Source organism: Condylura cristata, unplaced genomic scaffold, assembly GCF_000260355.1.
Source record: "Condylura cristata isolate star-nosed mole 26May11 unplaced genomic scaffold, ConCri1.0 scaffold00021, whole genome shotgun sequence".
NCBI lineage: Eukaryota > Metazoa > Chordata > Mammalia > Eulipotyphla > Talpidae > Condylura > Condylura cristata.
In genome coordinates, this window is record NW_004567122.1 from 36,306,519 (window position 1) to 36,327,278 (window position 20,760).

General features: G+C 39.3%; 1 protein-coding gene across 1 annotated transcript in view; it reads left to right on the forward strand.

Annotated features, from left to right (window-relative positions):
- Positions 1 to 20,300, forward strand: part of SPINK5 (serine peptidase inhibitor, Kazal type 5) — an 83,755-nt gene extending 63,455 nt beyond the window's left edge. The window contains exons 21-33 of the mRNA XM_012727780.1: positions 825 to 921; positions 2,056 to 2,183; positions 3,574 to 3,646; positions 4,886 to 5,013; positions 5,168 to 5,234; positions 6,837 to 6,964; positions 7,682 to 7,724; positions 8,248 to 8,337; positions 8,444 to 8,571; positions 10,060 to 10,141; positions 13,746 to 13,876; positions 16,270 to 16,360; positions 20,193 to 20,300. Coding sequence (XP_012583234.1) covers positions 825 to 921; positions 2,056 to 2,183; positions 3,574 to 3,646; positions 4,886 to 5,013; positions 5,168 to 5,234; positions 6,837 to 6,964; positions 7,682 to 7,724; positions 8,248 to 8,337; positions 8,444 to 8,571; positions 10,060 to 10,141; positions 13,746 to 13,876; positions 16,270 to 16,360; positions 20,193 to 20,249 — 1,243 coding nt within the window. The 3' untranslated portion in view covers positions 20,250 to 20,300. The remainder of the gene's footprint in view (positions 1 to 824; positions 922 to 2,055; positions 2,184 to 3,573; positions 3,647 to 4,885; positions 5,014 to 5,167; positions 5,235 to 6,836; positions 6,965 to 7,681; positions 7,725 to 8,247; positions 8,338 to 8,443; positions 8,572 to 10,059; positions 10,142 to 13,745; positions 13,877 to 16,269; positions 16,361 to 20,192) is intronic.
- Positions 20,301 to 20,760: the final 460 nt, after the last annotated feature.

Consider the following 20,760-nt stretch of genomic DNA (forward strand, 5'->3'; position numbering starts at 1 on the left):
AATTAAGAAAACTGTAGTACCTGAAGAGTGAATCATTCAAATCCTAATCATTTAATTAGGACTTAACACTTCACAGCTTTGAATGCCAGATCAAAGATTCCAAAGGAAATTCTACATATCATGGGTACGGTTCAAATTTTGCCAGTAGGAGATTAAGTGCCATAAGTATGTCGACATAAAAAAAAAAAGGGAAAAGCAGGGATTGAATTCAGCATGTTTGTGGTGGTGGTAGGGGTTTGAAGTAATCCAGCAAGAAGTAAGTAGAGCCAGGGAAGTGGGACAGAGGGGAGCAGACGGACATCAGGGCAGTGTGAGGTGGTTCAGTGACAGGTGGCACCAGCTGTGAGCACTTAGAGGTAACTCTAGCCTTCCATTCTTTGTGAAAGGCAGGGACTCCAAGAGGACTTTTAGCTTCACATTAATTCATAAAACCCACAACTCCTAGTTCAGAAATAAATAATATATGACTAAGTGCAAAAGTTCTCCATGGCAAAGAAGAGAATTGTTTTGGAACCTCCTGGATATGGATTATGTGAGAAAAATGCAGCTGAGACTTAAGAGGAGCATTTATGAAATGCTCAGACTTGCTCCCTGGGCTGTGGTTACATGAATGTTAGGTTTCTTCTCCTGCCATGAGAGCTCCTCAAGACAAAAGACCTCTGCGTCATTCCTTATTTTATTTTCAGAGATGAGAGCCAGTACTGGAGTTCGATAAATGTGGTTGACTTTCATACAAATGGAGTTTGGTCACCTCTGTGTTTCTCAGAGGTGGATGCCACTCCCTGTAATCTCCTACTCTCCCCTCCCCCCTTTCTAATTTCCAGCCAGAAAGAAGATGAAGAAAGGAAGAGAAAAGAAGAGGATAATCAGAGAAATGCCAGGGAGCACCATTCCAGTGGTGGAGGCGGAGGGAAAGCTCAGGTACGCATAACCTCTAGCCTCATGGCCAGGGGCTGTCTGGGCCGGACTGTGGTCCATCTCTGATCAAAGGCAAGTGTACCAGGGGCTGAGTTTGAAAGCTTTTTTGGAAGAACACAGGCATTCCCTTTGAGGTAGTAGGGTGACATAGCAGCAACTTTTAATTGCTAGGGAGCAATTAGTCTAGTCTTTAGGGTGGCTAGAGATTTTTAACTTCTATAACCCTAAAAATAATAATTCATAATCGGACTTGATGGCAGTCTCCTGACCCTTCTTCATGATTATCGAACTCTCCTGCCAGCCACAGGAGAACGCATGTGCAGGCCTGCCTCTTGTCAGCTCCTCGTTCACTTTAATTGTTCTCTTTTTCCTAAATGGAACAACTTTCTGGAATTCTAGAAAGTTTTTCGGATCATCCAGGCGGTCTAATTGTTGAAAGAGAATACGTTTGGCATCAGATAGTGTGAGCTACCGACTGGCCTTTCTGTTTTTCCATTTTTTTCTTCTTTAGGAGCTGAGTTCCCACTCTCAAGTGAGAGACCATTGATACCCTTTTTCTCTTTTTTTCTGTGATTTGTTCAATACTGTCTTTCTTGGTCTTTGGACAGCTTTGCATTTGACTTCCAGCATGTCTTTCTCCCTTCTATCTACAATAGAGGTCAGCAATTGTTTTGTTTTCCTTAAGAAACCGAATAGCAACTATTTTAGGTATTGTGGGTCATAAGACCTCGGTGTCAGCCATTTAGCTCTGCCACTATTGTTGGGGGGCAGTCATAAAAAATACCTGAATGTATCCATGAGAAAGCATTTCAAGTTATATCTATACAGATACATCATGATATATAATAGGCATCAGGATAGAGAAGTTGGTTGCTTATCCTTTGCCTACCTTTAATCTAAACTATTAAACCCCAGCCAACTTTATGATCTTCTAGTGTAGAACCTTAAAAGCAACATTATTTACCGTGACCACTGACCTCTTAGCATATGAACAATTTCCCTTCCTCTTTCTCTGTAAACAGCATTGTTAGATGCAGACATTCCTCTTAAGAGGAGGTAGATGAGCTCCTCTTATGCTAGAAAACTTAACAATGCAGACAAGTGATTCAGTAAGCCTGCTCTATGCTTCCTTTTCAGGACCAATGTGCTGAGTATCGGGAAACTATGAAAAATGGCAAACTCAGCTGTACTCGGGAGAGTGATCCTGTACGTGATGCTAATGGCAAATCATATAACAATAAGTGCACCATGTGTAAAGACATACTGTAAGTGCTTCTTTCAACAGGCATGTCTAAAAGATATAGATTTATATAACAGAAAGCCACGGGAGGCCCTACTTTGCTCAGGGTATCCAGGGAAGGCTTGACATGTGAAGGAGACCTGGAAAAATGAAGTGTGGGGGGTATCTGGAAGGTAGTTTCAGATGGCGCAAGAGCCAATGTAGAGGTCTGAGTATGGACATGAAGTTAGCAAACTCAAGAAACACAGAGGAGGCCATAGTGTCTCAAGGAGATTGCATGAGAATTGTAGAAAAAGAGTTTGGAAAAGTCATATAGGGGATTTTAGGTCAAAATAAGGATATATTGAGTTTTATTCTCTATCTAGTCAGAGGCCACTGGAGGTTGAGTAATAGAACATGACTATACCTAAAATTCTACCACACTGAATCCTAGATACCCTCTTTCCACAGGTTAAGTTGATTAAAATTTCAAGACTTCATATTTGCTTGAATCTTCAGGCTAGTTAGGTATATTACTACTTCCCTACTTCTCATCTTCTCATGTGCTCAAAAGGAACTCTTCTAAAGGAATAAAATGAAACCTGTGAATATGAATTCAGTGATTAGACTTGTTACTTGAGGATTTTTTGTCATTAATAATTAATAATGACACTAATGCCATTAATGTAATAAATAATATGGGAAGAAATATATATATATATTGATTTTTGTGTGCAAAGCCAAATATAACTTTGAAGGGAAACATGTACTAGTGGTTAGTAGTATTTGGAACTTGAACCAACTACATCAGAATCACCTGACTTGCTTGTTAAATATGAAGTCACCAAATTGCCAATCCATATGTTGTCAAAAAATATCAAAGGATAATGCACAAGAAAACTTAGGGACCACTGTTATCAGAAAGGTAGAGAGATTAGAACCTAAGTAGAACCTAAGGAACATTCTAGATTACTTTTCTTTTGTTCACCTTGAGCTTCATAGTTTGAGAAACAATCTTATAGTGGGTTAATCTACAAATCAAAAAACTAGAGTGGTGAGTAGGGGGTAATTAAAAACCATGACTAATTTTGCAAATGTGAAAGAACTGAGAAGGCTGGACCAGGAGACCTGAAGTTTGCTTTGAAATATCTGAAGGATTAATATCAGGACTTCAGCAGACTTGTTCTGTATGGTCCTCGGAGCTAAGACCTAAAGGGTAGACATTATCCACATTTGGACAAATATAAGACGTACTGTGTAATGGGTTGATCGCCCTCCAATAGCTACCTTGGATGGAGGATGCCTCTTGATAATGGAGCTGTCTTGAGAGTACAGAAAGCTCTGTGTGGAGGAGGTGTAGGATACATAAACTGTGTGGCTCCTTCCAAGCCTGTGTATGTGCTAACAAAATGATTCTTGACTCTTTCCTCTTCCAGACAAAAAGAACAAGAGGAAAGAAATAAGCATTCTGGCAATAGATCAAATGGGACTGAATCAGCATCAGGAAAGGTAACTTATTATCAAGGTTGGTCAAAATGGTCTTTGTGTAAAATCAACACTTGGCTATCAAAAATATGGAAAGGGGTGTCTGTGTGGCCAACCAAGACCTTGCCCTTGGAAGGCAAGAAACCAGAAACCATCAGCAGTGTGCATAGTACAACATCACTAGGAACTTGTTTGATGTAGAAATTCTTTGTTAAATGTAAATCATTGAATCTAATACTCCACAGCAATTTTTATAGGTTTTTTTTTAATGTATCTACTTATGCATATAAGATCTGGGGAGTAGGCCAGAGGTATAGGGGCAAGGTGACAGGGTTCACCAGAGACAGAGTGGGGAACAGAACAGCTGAATCTACTGAAATACAATGCTGAGTGGAGCAGTGGGAGGGTCAGGAGAGGTCTGCTGTGCCATGGGGGTCACCTCCCTGGCTGGGGATTGAACTCCTGCTGCGGTGGCTGCTGACAGCTTCAGAATGCCAATACTTAATCTTGCACCACCAGAAAGACATAATTTTTTATAGTGTATTTAATTCTCTCAAGTGAGTTTGGCCAAATAAAGTTGGTGTGTTTTTTTTTTTAACCATATTTCATAGATGGGAACTATGAGGTTCAGCAGCTATAAGAAATTACAACTTTTAGTGACTTAAAACAACCTATGTTCAGTTTATACGTTTCTGTAGCTGGGAAGTTGCTGCATTAAGACCCAGCTGTCAGTAGCTTTTGTAGGTGCTGGGGGAGGACCTGTTTCTTTGTTTTTCCCAACTGCTAGATCCTGTCTGCCTCCCCTGCTTTATGGCCATTTTCAGAATCAGCAGTGGTAGGTGCTGGGGGAGGGCCTGTTTCTTTGTTTTTCCCAACTGCTAGATCCTGTCTGCCTCCCCTGCTTTATATGGCCATTTTCAGAATCAGCAGTGGTCAGTTGAATCTTTTTCAAGCTGCACCGACCCCACCCCCATACCCCACCACTTTCCCTCTTCATTCATAAGAACCTGGCACCACCCAGATAATTCAGAATAATCTCTCCACTTTGAAGACTGCTTATTAGCAATCTTAACCCTATTCTACCTTAATTCTTCCTTCTTGTTCAGCAACATCCTCACAGATCCCAAAAATTAGAACCTGGAGGTCTTACTGCCTCAGCAGGGTTAGAGGCTGCCTGATTCTGGAGTCAAGATCTTAAGATTTCAGATATGATCAAAATTGATCAATACAGATACATCTAATATAACCTTTCTCTATTTTCAGGGTGAATGTGATGAGTTTAGATCTCAAATGAAAAATGGAAAACTTATCTGCACCAGAGAAAGCGACCCTGTCCGGGGCCCAAATGGCAAGACACATGGCAATAAGTGTGCTATGTGTAAAAAACAATTGTGAGTCTTTTTTTTTAATGAACCTGAAATTGTGGGTCTTATAGTATAATAATAATTTCTCATCAATCTGAGAAAAATCACATTTTTAAAAAAGCAGATTTTGTAATAAATGAAGAGTTTGTTTACTTTGGCAAAAATGTCTTTTTACTTCCAGGGAGCGGGAAGCAGCTGAAAAAAAAAAGAAAGAGGAGGATTCAAGAAACACAGACCATACGAACAAGGTAATATATGTTATGCATGTTAATACTTAAATGTGGGTAGTTGATGGTATGGCTAAATTATTCACCAAATATTTATACGCGGCCCACTCTGCCCAGTCGTAGTAAACAAGAAAGATATGGCCAGATCTTGCAAGGGAACAGCATGCTATCTGGAACAACTCTGAAGCAATTTTCACATATCTATAGGACCAGTTACAATGGTCAAGTCATTGTTGTTATCAAGTGAATTCCTTTTCTGAAGTTTTAAAACAAATAATCAAGCAAATAGATCCAAAATCACTGGCACGAAAGCAAATATAAAAAAAAAAAAAAAAAAACATGGAGCTCCAGATGATAAACTCTTGGCATTCCAGTGCCACCTAGTGTTCAGTTTTAGACTTTGAAAATGCTCATCAACACCAACTCATAGACTGAATTCCAATGACAAAAGCCAAATATTAAATTTCCCCAGGGAGGCTTTCCCATTAATGAGGCAACTTTTTGTTAGGTCTAAACTGACAAATAATAATAATAATAATAATAATAACACCACTACTAAGCATCATCTAAAAAGTAGCAGTATTTTCTAAGATCACGTTCCCCTGTCTCTGCTTTGGATCTTTGAGCTCAAAGGAAGTTCAAGACAAATTCCGCAGCTGGCCAAAGATTTCAAGAGAGGTCAGTTCCTGTGGACTTATTTCCACTGGCTTCTCTTTAAGTTTCTTATTTTCAAAATTGAACAAAAAAGACAAGTCCCTCTTCTTCAAAAGGCAGAGTTTTACTCTTTGCCAGGTAAAAGCCAAGAAGAAAAGCAGGAGAGCCTGGTAGTTACTAGATCTCTGATCACATATTTGCCAGCTTAAGGAAAGTCAGACTCCAGAGCACATGACATCTTATCTGTGATACAAATGTGATGCTTTGTGTTCAGCCTTTAATGAGAAGCAATGCTAAGAGTTTACATGTTTATATGTCTTTCCAAAAGAATGCCTTTGTGTTCATTTATGACTTTTTCTGGGTGTAGTAATGAATATGGCTCAACCTACTAGAAAATTGTATTAAAATGGTATGGGCTTCCCCATATATTAGTAAAATTCCACTGGGACAAGTTCAGGTGGGTGCTAGGGAAAGGATTCACACTCTTAAAGCAGAGGCTGGAGAAAGCACATTAAAACATTCCACTATTACTATTAAAAAAATGTCATTTCTCTAGGATTTATTCTCACTCAAGTGTTAATGAGTTTATATATATATATATATATATATATATATATATAAATTTTTAAAAAATTTATTTATTAATACAGAACTGGGGTATAGGCCAGAGATGAAGGGGCGTTGCAAGGATTCACCAGAAACAGAGTGGGAAGCAGAACAGGCAGACAGACTGAAATACACTGCTGAGGGGAGCAGTGGGTGGGTGAGGAGAGGTCTGCCATGCCATGTGGGTCAGCACCAGGTGGGAATTAAAATCATGCTGAAGTGGCTTTAGCTTCTTAGTGCTGTGCCTTAATCCTCTGTGCCACCAGGAGGGCCATGAGTTTATATTTAACAAATCCTGTATTTAGTTCTAAAACTCAGATTGCCAAAGTAACCTGTTTTTGTTTTTTATTCCTCTAATGACAGGATCAGTGTCATGAATTCCGGAGCTTGGTGAGAGAGGGAAGGCTTATCTGCACTAGAGAAAATGACCCGATTCGCGGTCCATATGGCAAGATACACGTCAACAAGTGTGCCATGTGCCAGAGCATCTTGTATGTGATCGACTTTATTGCTTAGTGTGACATGTGATACCTGCTTGCCAGAAAATAGCACCTCTTAAGTGAACACTTAAAAGTCCTTGGGGTCTTACTTTAAATATACCTACATAGTTCCTCACTAGAGAAGAAGACAGGACATTTCCAAAGCACTTAAGCAGGAAATGGTTATTTTGATGATAAAAAGCATGCTCACACCTGTAGCATCTGGGATGGCAAGACAGCTTGTGAAAGGGACCAAATTGTTGGCTTTCAAAGAGTAAAGATTAGTCGCTCATAACCTGGTTTGCAAAGCCACAATCCTCCCACAGATTGCATAAAGGGAATGAGGCAATGCCATACAGTTCTGTGGGCTTTAGGGTATGTCTTATAAAATATGTGTGTGTACTCTGTAACTATGGAAAGGGCAGTTCATCCTGGAGAATTCAGTCATCGTTTTCTAAGAAGAGAAGGAAAAATGATGCAACTGCATAGGCAAGCCATAAAATATTGAGGGGAACCAATCATCATGAATGATGGTATAGTAACTGCACTTATGAGAATTGATAGCATTGCCACAACTATATCATGATGATTCCAGCAGCTACATATATATAGATATATCTATATAGTTATATGAAAATAGTATTGGATTGGCTGCTTAGAATTGCAGAGATACTTGGTTAATAATAACCCTTAGAAAACTACCTTTTTTTTTTTTTTTTAATTCTGCAGCGAACGAGAAGCTAATGAAAGGAAAATGAATGATGAAGGAAAAGTAAGTGCCAGGCCCTAAATGATGCAAAGGTTACTTCCTGAAAGATACTGAGAAACTGTTTACCTTTCCTCCTCAGAATCTTGCATTCTCTTCCAGTTTGGGGATAATTAAGATGCTTTTGCTTCAAGTAAAATTGACTTTATCACTTTGGGTTGTAAGAGAATTTCCATTCTGGCTGTGAAGTTTAATGTTTCACTTGTATTAAGTGTGAACAAAGTGTGTGTGCCAATTACTGCTTCAGTCTCTCTTTGGGAGAAACTGATTGAAAATAGAGAGCAAACACCTCAATTGCCTGCTTATCTCTGACACTTTAAATGGGAAAGTGGTTTTAAAACAATTCATATGAACCAATCAATCCCCCCTCTAGCTTCTGTCCTGCAAGTCTTGTTGTCTGTATTCTCCAGATGATTGTCCCAGCTTCAAAGAGTCAGTATGCACGCGCGGTCTGCCTTTTCTATTTGTCTCTCAGCACCAAGGGGGAGCAGGCCAAGTCTCCAGTGTTGTTTTGTCCCCTGCCTTTCAGGACCAGTGCAGAGAGGCCCAGAACCAGCCGGAGCGCGCGAGGTTTAGACAGTCTGAGCGTTCCTTGGCCTCCATCGCCAGCATTAGTCCAGTGAGTCTGAGCCCAGGCGCGGGGCAGCCTTCCTACGACCACATTTGGGAAAACCACCCGGTCAAGAAGGGAAAAGCCAGGTTACGCCTCCTTTCTCACCTTCTAGGATGAGTGCAGTAACTTCCGAGCAACCTCCGGCAACAATGAGCTGCTGTGCACTCGCGAGAACGACCCGGTGCGTGGTGTGGACGGAAAGCTGTACAAAAACAAGTGCCACATGTGCAGAGCTGCCTTGTGAGTAGAGGTGCCATCGCGTGCGTGCGCATGATGTCACTGCATGTGACTGACTGACGTCAAAAAGGCAGCTTCCCTGAGAGGGTTTTTTTCATGGAAGTCACATCATTTCAGTTTCAGGGGCACATCACTCTAGTCCATGTGGGGAGTCTATGGAAGTTTAGCCCCCAAACTCTACCTCTGTCCTTCACCATACATTTGACCCTTTGCACCTGATTTGGAAGCAATATTGGTTCACAACACTACATATGTTACTACTAAGTGCTATGAAAGAAGCCAGAACTCTAGACCCAGGAGAAGAACATTACTGAGATATCGGTGAAATTTGAGTAGGTCCTGTAAATTTAATTAATAATATTGTAACAAGGTTAATTTGTCTGTGTGATTTGTGATAGGACTCTGAGTTGTTAGCATGACGGAAAGTGGGTAAGGGAATAGGAGACCAAAATTACCTGTTTTTACAACTTAAAAAATAAAGAAGAGGATTCTGTTCCTCCTTCAGCTGGCAGGGGAGCTGCATTTTCAGAAACTGCTCATTAAATAAACGTGTGTTTCTGAATCCTTGGGATCCTGTAAGTAAGTCTTTTCAGTCAAGACCCTTACATTGAGAACACCTGATACAGAACTTAGACTTGGAAAATCCAGATGTAAATTCTAATTATGAGATTTACTAGCTTTGGAGTAAAATCATTTCTTTCATCTCTCAAGATCAGATTTCTAAAAGAGGCCTCTATTCTACAACCTGATCAAGCATCTTTTAAAAAATCACATTATATAGGATCTCCACACCTAAGAATTGATTTGTTAGAAAGGTTTATAACTTATCCTGTGGAACAACCATATTTGGGTCATGATGATGATTGTGAAAACCTCCATGATCACTATAATATTCAGTGTTTTTTCCCTTCTCATAAAATATTTCTGTGAACTAGAAATGGCCTGTGCTACCATTTTGTATGTTGTGAGAAATCTGATTTCTAGGACTTTAAGCAACTTGGTCAAGGTCACACATCTGATACTAAGTGATGAGAACTTGACACCAACTCTCCCTTGTGTGTATTTCTTCCCACACCATGCTGGATACTCTCTGACTGACCTTTCTGTGGGTCTGTCATCATGTTAGAATTGCTTAACTTCCTGGGCCCTCCCTGGTCGTGCAGCAGGTTAAAGCATAGCAATGCTAAGCCGCAGCCACTGCAGCACGAGTTCCATCTTGGCCAGGGTGCTGACTCACATAGTGCAGCAGACCTCTCCTGTCTGGCCAGCTGCTCCCCTCAGCAGTGTACTTGATCCATCTTCCTGTTCTGCTCCCCGCTCTGTCTCTGGTGAGTCCTCTCACCACCCCTGCAGCTCTTGCCTGTACCCTAGTTATATGCATAAATAAATAGATCTTAAAAAAAAAAAAAGAATTGCTAAGTTACCCCAAGAATTTAGAGAAGGCGGTCTTTGTGACTATAACTTTAAATTACTTTTTGTTGTCTTCTCTAGTCAACAAGAAGCCAGTGAAAAGCTATCCCAAGTTAGGTCTTCTGAAGAGGATATCAGCCCAGATGCCCCCAATTCATCTCTGGTAAGAATGAGGATTTGTAAGGGGCTATTTGTTTATTGAATTTGCTTACTTTGGAGGTGTGTTGCCACTTACCCCATGAACTTCTTTTCCCTGGAAAGATGCAGGAAAGCTAATTGAGTATGGCCTCAGTCCTACGAGTAGCAAGAGTTCTTTGACTAGGATTATTCTGTGCTATGAGATTCTACTTTTATGTAAAAGTCCACTTTTGAAATTTTTAAAGTGAGTCTGGAACCAGTGTGATACATAGTCAGATAAGTAGTTGGGAACCTCAATTCTGTGATTTTTGCAAACGAAAGAGGTTCCATATCCAACTTCCTCTCACTTGCCCTCCCCAAAGGGTGATGGTGGGCACGTTTACCCTCGTGACTGTCCACCAATCTGCGATTCACAGTTGCAAAACCTTTTGTTTAAATACTGTCTGGCAATTATCAGTACTTTTTCCTTAGTGTAAATGATCTAATCAAATAATTCCTTTAGAGCTCTGGCAAGGTAAGGATTAGAAAGGAGGAAAGGAGTGAACACAAGAAATATATTCATGAAGTAGAATCTCAGATTAGGCTTCAGAAAAGAAAATGCTAGCATCTAGGCTGATGACCCAATAAAGAAGAAAGGTATCAAACAGGAATTTCATGTAATTATTACCCAATTAAAATAGGATAATAGATAAGTTGCATTAGTGAAATATATGCTCATTACAGACTTCTAGGAAGTTAGCAATATTTGTGATTGAAGATTTATGCATAGCACAATATTTGTGCTATGCATAAATCTTCAATCTTTTTTCCTCCCCTTTATTGAGATATCATTGACATAAAACACTGCATTAAAGTATACAGTGTTCTGATTTGATAGGCTTAAATACTGCAAAATGATCATTAAAGTCAGATTAGCGAACACTTCCTCACCTTATATAATTACCATTTCTTTGTATGTGGTGAGAACATGTAAGATCTACTCATTCAGCAACTTTCTATTACAGTATGATTGTCACTGTGCTATACATTACATCCTCATAACTTATTTTATAAGTGAAAGTTGGTACCCTTTGACAGAAATCTCCTAATTTTCCCCAATCCCACCCTTGGTAAACACTGTTCTGCTCTATGTTTCTATGAGTTTAACATTTTTAGATTGCTCAAATCAGTGACACCACACAGTAAATTTTTTGTATGTCTTATTTCACTTAGCATAATGCCCTCAAGGCATTATCCAGATAATGGGGCAGTATTTCCAGGATTTTCAGGTAGTCACAATACTCCCTTCTTGATTGTGGCTGAATAGTATTCTATTAAATAAAATGTCCATTACATAAAATTCCATTAAGTAGAATATATACTATTCTCTCTATACTACATGTGTGTGAGTCTTTCACATTTTCTTTATCTGTTCATCCACTGATGACACAAGTCGTTTTCATGTCTTGGCTTTTATGAGTAACAAATTGTGTTTTTAGAAAAAACATTTCCTGAAATTTCAGTCATGTGGAAAGTACATATATCATAATTGTGTAACAAAATGAAATGTCACAAAGTGGTCACACCTATGACATTAGCACCTAACTAAAGAAAGAAAATATCACCAACAAACTAGAAATTCCATCATGCTTCCTCTTGCACAGTTTGGTTTTAAGCTAAGCTTTTTCTTGGAGACACATTCATAATTCATCTTGTCATCCAGTTATTCACTGTACAAATATTTACTGAGCACCTGCTATTTCTCAGACATTATTTATATGTACGAGAAGAAGATCCATAAGCAAAACACACAGAAACCTCTATGCTCATAGAGTTTATATTGAAAGGACACAAATAACAGATAATGTGAAAGAGCAAAATCTATTCTTAAGGGAAATATAATGTGGAATAGTGATTTAGTAAATGTTGGAATGGGTGAAGGGTGCCATTTTAAGTAGCCTCTACAGGAAAGAGCTTTCTGTGAAGGTGACTTTTGCTTCTAGGATAAAAGGATTAATTCCTTATGAGTAGATGTTCAGAGGAGTGCACTCCAAGTAAAGGGCCAGCAAGACCCAGAGGAAGGAATCAAAGGAGGCAGAGTCTAGTGTAATTGAGGCAGAATGACCTCAGAGAGAGCTAGAGAGGACAAAGACACTAAAGTAAGGCCATGGTATGTCAGAATTTATAGACCCTTTTAAGATTGTTGGCTGTACTTCTGAGTGACGGTTTCGAAAAGAGTGTCATGTTCTGATAAGTGTTTTAAAAGAATAACTCTACTTGCTGTACTGAAAATACCTGGTAAGAGCAAAAGTTAGGGAGCTGGTTAGCAGCAGCAGTGAATCACAGATGTGATGATGCGATTTATACCATGGGGGTACTGGTGGAGATGGTGTGACGTGGCTGGGGACTGCACTATTCTACAGTCAATGGAATTTATTCAGAATTGATGCGCGGTTTACAAAAAAGAAAGGGATGCCCTGTGTTTGCAAACCACCAACCCAAAGCTGAGCTCTCGCACCCACCCCACTGTAGTCACGTCTTGCATCCCAGCAGCTTCCAGGTGGCCCCCAGAGTGGCAGAGGCACCAGGCACTCTGACAGCACGCAGGGAAAGGCAAGAGCTGCCTCCTACCATCTCTGCATTTTCCATCATTTCACTTTCAACTTATTTGAAATCTAAAGATTCTTTTAAAGGACACTTATTATAAACATTATATAGTTGGGTCTTTTTTTTTTCATTCTAATATTCTCTTTTCTTTAACTGGAGTAGTTTGTCTTATTACTATTTAATGTAATTACTAGCACAGTTGACTTTAGGTCTTCCATAATATCATTTAAAATTTTTCTCCAGTTTTCTTTTATTCTACCTTTTTTGATCATTAAATTGTGGTTGTTGGATATGTGTCCAGAGAGACTGCAAAGAGCAAGTTTGTTCCTTCTTCTACATGAAAAAATATATACATATTTTTACCTTGAACCACACTGACAACTGATACTTTGCTGAACACTTAGTACGTTCCAGTCATTTAAATGTGTTACTGGTTTGATCCCCCAAAACAACTACATGAGGAAAAGCTATTATTCATAGTTTTCAGGTGGGGTAACTAAGGGGCAGAGAAGTTAGGTAAATCACCTCTCTGCTTATAAGAGCAGAACTGGGACTCAAAAATCTATGCATTTAATTGGTTTTTAATCTTTAAGTCTAACTTTCTAGATTGTATATAAACAATGCCTTCTTGTTTTTTTTTTTTTTGGGTTCTCTGTGTTTATTTTATTTTATTATTTTCTTCCATCTTTGTTAATTTTTGGATAGCATTTGATTTCTTACATGACTACCATCCTAGTGTTGTTCCTACAGGTACTCCTTAGTTTATCTCTGCTCACTATCACTTAAGGCTTCTGCTTTCTTTGGCTTTGTTCTCCCTTATTTCTGGAATTAGCTATTTATCTTTCCTAACAAAAGAAGGACAAATCCAAGGGTTAAATCTAGCTAATAATTATGTGAAATAAATACACTAAGGCATATGGCTTAAATTACAGTTCCTTTTTTAGTCATTATTGAAATATGATTGAAAAAAATGAAAAGATTATCACATGTCCATCCCTCTTTGGGCCATTAAACAAATTTGATTTATATTTTACTTCTTCCAGGATTCTAATATGTGCAAAGACTACCGAGTCATGCCCCGGATGGGTTACCTTTGCCCAAAGAATTTAGATTATGTCTGTGGCGAGGATGGCCAGACATACAGCAATCCCTGCATGCTTTGTCATGAAAACCTGTAAGTATGCAAGCTGCACCATTATTGCTCCCAGTGCAGAAGCACTTGGTTGCCACGTTGATCCACAGGAAAGTACTGATAACTACTCCAGCTTCCTTATGACCAATGTATTCATCATCATGGCAGTTGCAAATTCACATTCTGAATGGTCTTGATTATATATAATCCAGAGGGGAATGAAGGCCTTTCAACTGATGAGATTGCTCATATACTTTACTGAGTGGTTGAGAAAAGAACCTGCGCTGTGGTTGCAACAGTGAGAGAAAGTCTTTATGAGCCCGTGTGCATTCCTGGCACGGGAGAGTCATCCATCCAAGTAGGTAAGAAAAAAAGCTGAGAGCAATCACTATTCAGAGTCAGCCCAGCCTCTCATCTGTCATGGGCCGATGGCTTCCTGATCATCACAGATTCACCTGCTTGGAACAGGACCAGGTGGCATGCCACAAAGGGCACACTGGAGCAGGCAGGTCTGAGCTCTTGCTGTCCATGCATGCTGGGAAATCCCAGTGCTCATTCTGAGCTTCCGCTTCCTTCCTAGAAAATGAAGACAGGTCTCTGAATCAAAGACCTTAAGGGTTTTTCTTGAAGAAGTTCTTATAGAAGAACTGCTATATTTATTTTAAGTTCAATACAAGGAATTCACCTGAATACTTTCATTCTTGATTGTTGCTTTATTGTTGCTTTCTGCTCAAATACTAATTCATCCTGGCCTCCCTCGATATTCCTTACTTTTCCCAGCTGACATGTGACCAGTCTTAAGTGGCAAACCTTGACTTTTCAACCCAGCCCACCCTACTCTAGACTTCCACTGCCTTCCACATGTCTTTCTCCTTAATGTGATAAGCAAGGCCCAGAATGTGGGGAATGGCCTGTACCCTGCTTTCCAATCTGGAAGAGATATTTGAATCGACACATATTTCCTTTGAAATCAAATAGCTCATAAATGAAAAAAAAAACACTCCACAGTTATTAAACAATGAGTTAATCTCAGTATTAAGGTATAGAGCATTATGTTCTCCGATTTGTGAAGAAGGCACTTTCTTATCCACCTCTCACTGAATCCTCACATCCTGCTGTGAGAATGATGCTGTCTTCATTGTATACAAGGTGGATCTGAGTTTTAGAAAGACCAGGTAATTTGTTAAAAGTCATAAAATTGGGGCTCTCCCTGGTGGCGCAGCGGGTTAAAACACAGCACTAAGAAACTAATGCCACTTCAGCCTGAGTTCAATCCCCACCCCGGAGGTGACCACATGGCATGGCAGACCTCTCCTGACCCGCCCACTACTCCCCTCAGCAGTGTACTTCGTGGATCTGCCTGTTCTGTTCCCCACTCTGTCCCTGGTGAATCCTCTCACCACCCCTGCACCTCTGGCCTGTACCCCAGTCTGTATGCATAAATAAATATTTTTAAAGAAAGTCACAATATTGGGATGTAGATCAGAGAGGATTTTAATCTTGTTGAATATAATTTCATTTCCTTCTCATTACACAGCTGTTATGGGTTAGTTTCAAGCAATAGTTCCATAAACACTTGGAGATCAAAGATACCACTGATAATAGAAAGAAAAATACCTCTTTTCATAAAATGATGTCTATTAACAATTTTTGTGCATTCTATGTGAGCATAAACCATTGAAATCCATCCACAGATCTTAACAGAGTTTCGAGTTTAAAGATATCCCTGTCTAGGGAATGTGTGCAACCCTCTAGGATTTTATTTTTCTATATGCCTTATCTTCCAGCCCAGAAATCCTGAACTTTTCTCTTTTGTAAATGCCAGGGCTGGGTCTACATTATCTTTTCAATAGTGTTCAAGCATCTCTATTGGCTGTATAAACCCATAACAAATAATCCTCTCTCTACTCATGGGGATGTTAGAGTCAGAAAACGAGATGATGAAAATATGACTAAAGCATGCCTCTGTTGGATTGTTTAGCTAAAAGAACTGGGGTTTTATAATATAAAGAGAAGAATCATTCTACTCCAGGCAAGAAGGACCATATATTTCTACATATGTTTTATAATCCTCACATCACATCATTAGATACTCAATAATGTCAAATTCCTCTCTGAGACCCAATCTCTACAACATAATGGCTTTTGGATTAGATGATTCTAAGTTTGTTTCCAACACACAGCATTTCTATGGGTATATAGATGGATGAGATGTGATGAATACACCCAGGCATGGGGAACACATCTGAAACCAAATCAGAAGAGACAGAAGAAATCTGGATGCTGCCTACTGCAAAATAGCTGAATATGAGTACCAGGGCCTCCACTAATTTCAGCCCTAGTTTGTAGTTTAATGCCACCCATTAACATTTGGGGTTTTTCTTAATATAAATGTCAGCTTTCCTTCCTTTGAAACCTCTTCTGTTCTGTTTTAGGCTACGCCAAACTAACATACGCATACATAGTAAAGGGCCATGTGTGGAGACAAGCACCCAGGGAAGGACGCCTGCCAGCAAGCCAACATCTGTGAGTAACTTAGTATTCACATGAAAATATTGTTACCAGAGCCTCCCTGGTGGCCTAGGGGTTAGGTCTCAGTATTATCACCACTGTGGCCTGACTTTGATCCCCCAGCAGGGAGCTGACCACATGGCCGGGCAGACCTCTCCTTTCTCACCCTCTACTCCCCTCAACAGTATATTTCAGCCTACTTGTTCTGCTCTCCATTCTGTCTCTGGTGAATCTTCTCACCTTCTGCTCCTCTGGCCCTAGTGATTCTACACAAAAATCAAGAGAAAGAAAATTTTATGACCATTTGATCATGTTTTTGTTTTCTTGTATTCGGTGATGGACATCCTTCCAGCCAGGGAAGTGATAGATCAGGTAGCCCTAGAAATGTTTACATCTTTATTATAAACATAAGTTATTGCTGAACAAGGTGGAAATAACAATAAAGTAGTGAACACAATGTGTAGCGTTTGCTGGAATCATTAATAGAGGTTAATGAGTCACATCCCTCATTTAACAAATTGGGCTTTCTAGACTCCACAATAAAAAGATGAAGCAAAGACCAAGACAGGTCAGTCTGTAGCAGAATGAAACTTAAAGCATGTCTGTAGAATCTCCATATCCTTGTGCTTTTCATTGCATTCAAAGAAAACATGGCCAACATGGAAAGCTGACCTTTTCATCTAACTTCCTACCAGGAAGTTTTGACACAGGTTATTGAGGTTGGCATGCTCCCTAGTGATTGTTTTGTCATATAACTTCCATAGGTGAAATAATATGCAATTAGGAGAAGAATTTTAGAATTTCAATTAAGAGAAAATGTTTTGTTACCATATAAATATGGATTCAAGTTCCAGTTTTTGATAGTCTTCATCTGAGAGACCTTTGGTAAACCACCATCTAAATGTCTAAACCAAATTCTCACCAAGTTATTGAAAAATATGTAAAAAACACTGGCTTTTAAGTTTTTTGGAATAGTATCTAGAAAATGAATGACATTTATTATTATTATCACCATTATCATTGTAATGCATGGGACCAAAATATGAATTTAGGGAAAAAGACCCTGTCGTATGCTTATTTAATTTTAATAATTGGACTAATTACATTTTAGTCTGTAGTTCATGTTTAGTAAATATATTTATGCTTAATTAAACAAACTATACTTAATACATTCTATTTACTAAGTAATAATTGTGTATTAGTCACAATTTTTTACTTCTATTTCACTGCCATGGAAAGATTTAGCTTTTGTGGAATTGGAAACTATCTGCTAGTTTTAGGGATTTTAAGCAAGTTTTAGATGAGGCCATATTCGAAACAAGTATTTGGTGAGTCCTTGATAGGAGAACTGGAAAACAAGAGCTAAGTGTTTCTGGTTCCTCACTCACAACTGGAAAGCACAGTTGGGCTTTCTGGGCTGAAATTATTTCTTCCTCTTCTGGGCAGTACCAAATCATCGATCTGCTCTGGGTCTCTCTGCATCGGTAAAGAAAGGGTATAAACTTTGGCTCTAGTACCTACTTGTGTCTGCCATCTTACAGATAAACTCTCTGTAGTTTGCACCTAATTTTATCCAAAGGATATACTGTCCCCCGGGCCCTCCCTTAGGGCACTGCATGGCAAGCTGGCCACAGCTGCTTCAGTGTGTGTTCAGTCCCAGCCCCAGAGGTGCCCCACATGGCACAGCAGACCTCTCCTGTCTCACCCGCTGCTCCCCTCAGCAGTGCACTTTGTCGATCTGCCTGTTCTGCTCCCCACTCTGTCTCTGTGAATCTTCGCACCACTCCTGCACCTCTGGCCTGTATCCCAATTCTGTATGCATAAAACAGTAAGTCTTAAAAAAAAAAAAAAAGAATATACTGTCCCCCCATTTCACAAACAGACTTGGTTACATGTATTTCAGAACAGGAAGGCAAAAATAAAATGGATGCAGATTCAATGAAACACACCTTAGACTACCTGACAAAAACTACTTTATGAGGAACTTGATATAAGATTGCATTGATAAGATTTATTTATTGAAATAATAAGAAGTCTTGCCTGAGTTAAGCATGGAAGGTTTTATACAAGAGTTCCTTTCATTTGGGTGTTTTCTTTCCACTAATGTTATATAACAGACATTATTAACAACAGGGATTATTAATGATGGTAAGACAAGGGAACAATCATTAGAAATAAGAGCCCTGATCTGGGTTGACATCCCTCTGAGGACTCAGGGATGGGACTGTGGACACACGGTGGTGACCCAGTCATGGCTCAGCAGTGTCATATGAAGACATTCCGCAGATGCTGGGGTTAGGATTTGCCACGTGAATTTTGTTCCTGGCTGGAAGAGACTGAAATTCTAAGAATGGGATAGAGGGCCAGGAAAGTCACAACTTTACTGAAAAAACTAAGTTGCAGTTCCTGAAATCCATCCTTTTGCTTACCAAGCAATATTTTCCATTATGCAGTTGTACTATGTAACTCTTTAGAGAGCTGTTTTGTTCTTGTTATTTGGATTTTTTTTTAGTGTCTTTCAAATAAATAAATCTGAAAAATTTACTATTTTTGGGATCTGTGCCTCTCAAACTTAAAAAAATAGATTTTTAAATGTAGTACATTTTTCTTACATCATTGGACAATATATGTTTTCTCCTCTGAGGTGTGATCACCACCATTCTTCCACCACCAGAGCACCTATAGTCCTTTGTGCTGTTCCCCTCTAGTGAGTTTTCTGTGCTTTTCTGTCAGTGCCCTCACAACAGTCCCATGATTAGAGCAGAGATTGTTATCTTCCCATCACCTAGAAAATTATGCCAAAGAGAAACTCAGTGGCATTTCAGAGCTCTTCATATCTTACACTCTGCTGCCGTTCCTCTAGTGATTGGGGATTCTGAGAATCTGGGCCATAAGAGAAGGCATTATCTTAGTTAAACAAGATTAGCTATAATGAAAGAGATGTTGGACGATACAACACTATTTTGGGAGGTGAATAAATGGTTAATCTCAATTCTATGCTAAAGATTGGCAAGGGTTAGCAAATACCATGGCCAGTATGAGCCCAGAAGTGGTCTAACTTTGAAGCATTAGTACCACAGAAGCTCCAGATGACACTAGTTAATGACCTGCAGTTATGTGGAAGAAAACTTCTTGAGGTCCTTAACCTCTTTAAACCTTTTTAAAAATTGAATTATTGTTTTAAATGTTGATTTCAAAAGCATAAAACACATGGATAAGTCAGGCAAGGAAGACAGATGATCATAGTCTCAAAACAAACTAACAATACAACATGAGTGTTAGTGGACTGGATTTCAGTCCAGAGTGAATGGGAGGCCTTGGAAAGTTACTAAACTTCTCTGAAGTTCAATTTCCTCATTTTTTTGCAGGAAAGTCACAACTTTACTGCCAAAGTTCTCATTACTGTGAGGGTCACATATAATCAAGAACAGAGTTCATTTTTGTACTTACCTCAGTAGAGAGTATAGTCTATACTACATACTCAATACAGACTTAGTAACTCAATTGAATAAAATATGAAAGTGATCTTAAATTGTGAGTTCTTGGGAGAATACTGGCATCCACTGACTCTCACTAAGTGTAGCTATAAACGTATAGCCCGTATTTCTATAGTATCTCTGGATTTCTAGCATCTGACCTACCCATCTTTTCTTCTAGGAAAATGATACAAGAATTGGAAAAAAACCCTGAGGGAATTCGTATGCCCCAATTCTGAATCACCTACCTTCACCACCTGAACATAGAAATAATTCTTCAGAGATCATCTTATTTACTAGAGAAACAATCACAGAGCAGTTGGGGGAATGGACTCACTGACTTTCAGTCTTTTCCATCTCTTTCCTTCTAGATTCCTCCTAGAACCCAGCGGCATCTAAACCCAGCACATGCTTTGGAAACCTCCTGATCAAAATATTATCTGTTCAACTGGTTGTTCAATAAAAGTAAACCCAGCAGAACATCATTTCTGGAATTTCTTTGTCACTGCCTAGATAAGAGCAACTTATTTTTTACAGAAACTGAATAAATATTCTTTTGTCTTGTTAAGTCCATGGGTGGACCATGAATGCTCACTTTTCTCTTCTTCAGGTTGCTGTCAAGGTAGGAATGGAAAGTATGGGGGAGAGTAGAGAGACATGGGCTCCCAGGCACCAATAGAAAGCCTGTAGAAAGCCAAACCAGCTACAGGTCAGCCCCACCTTCCTGTCCACCTTGTGGATTTCCATGAACACACCGTTCAGTTATGTACGCTTTATCCAGTGACATAAGTCGACTCTCTCTCAAACACAATCTGAGCCTACTTGTTATCTTGTGGATTTCCATGAACACACTGGTAAATTATGTACACTTTATCCAGTGACATAAGTCGACTCTCTCTTAAGCACAATCTGAGCCTACTCTCACTGATTTCCCAGACC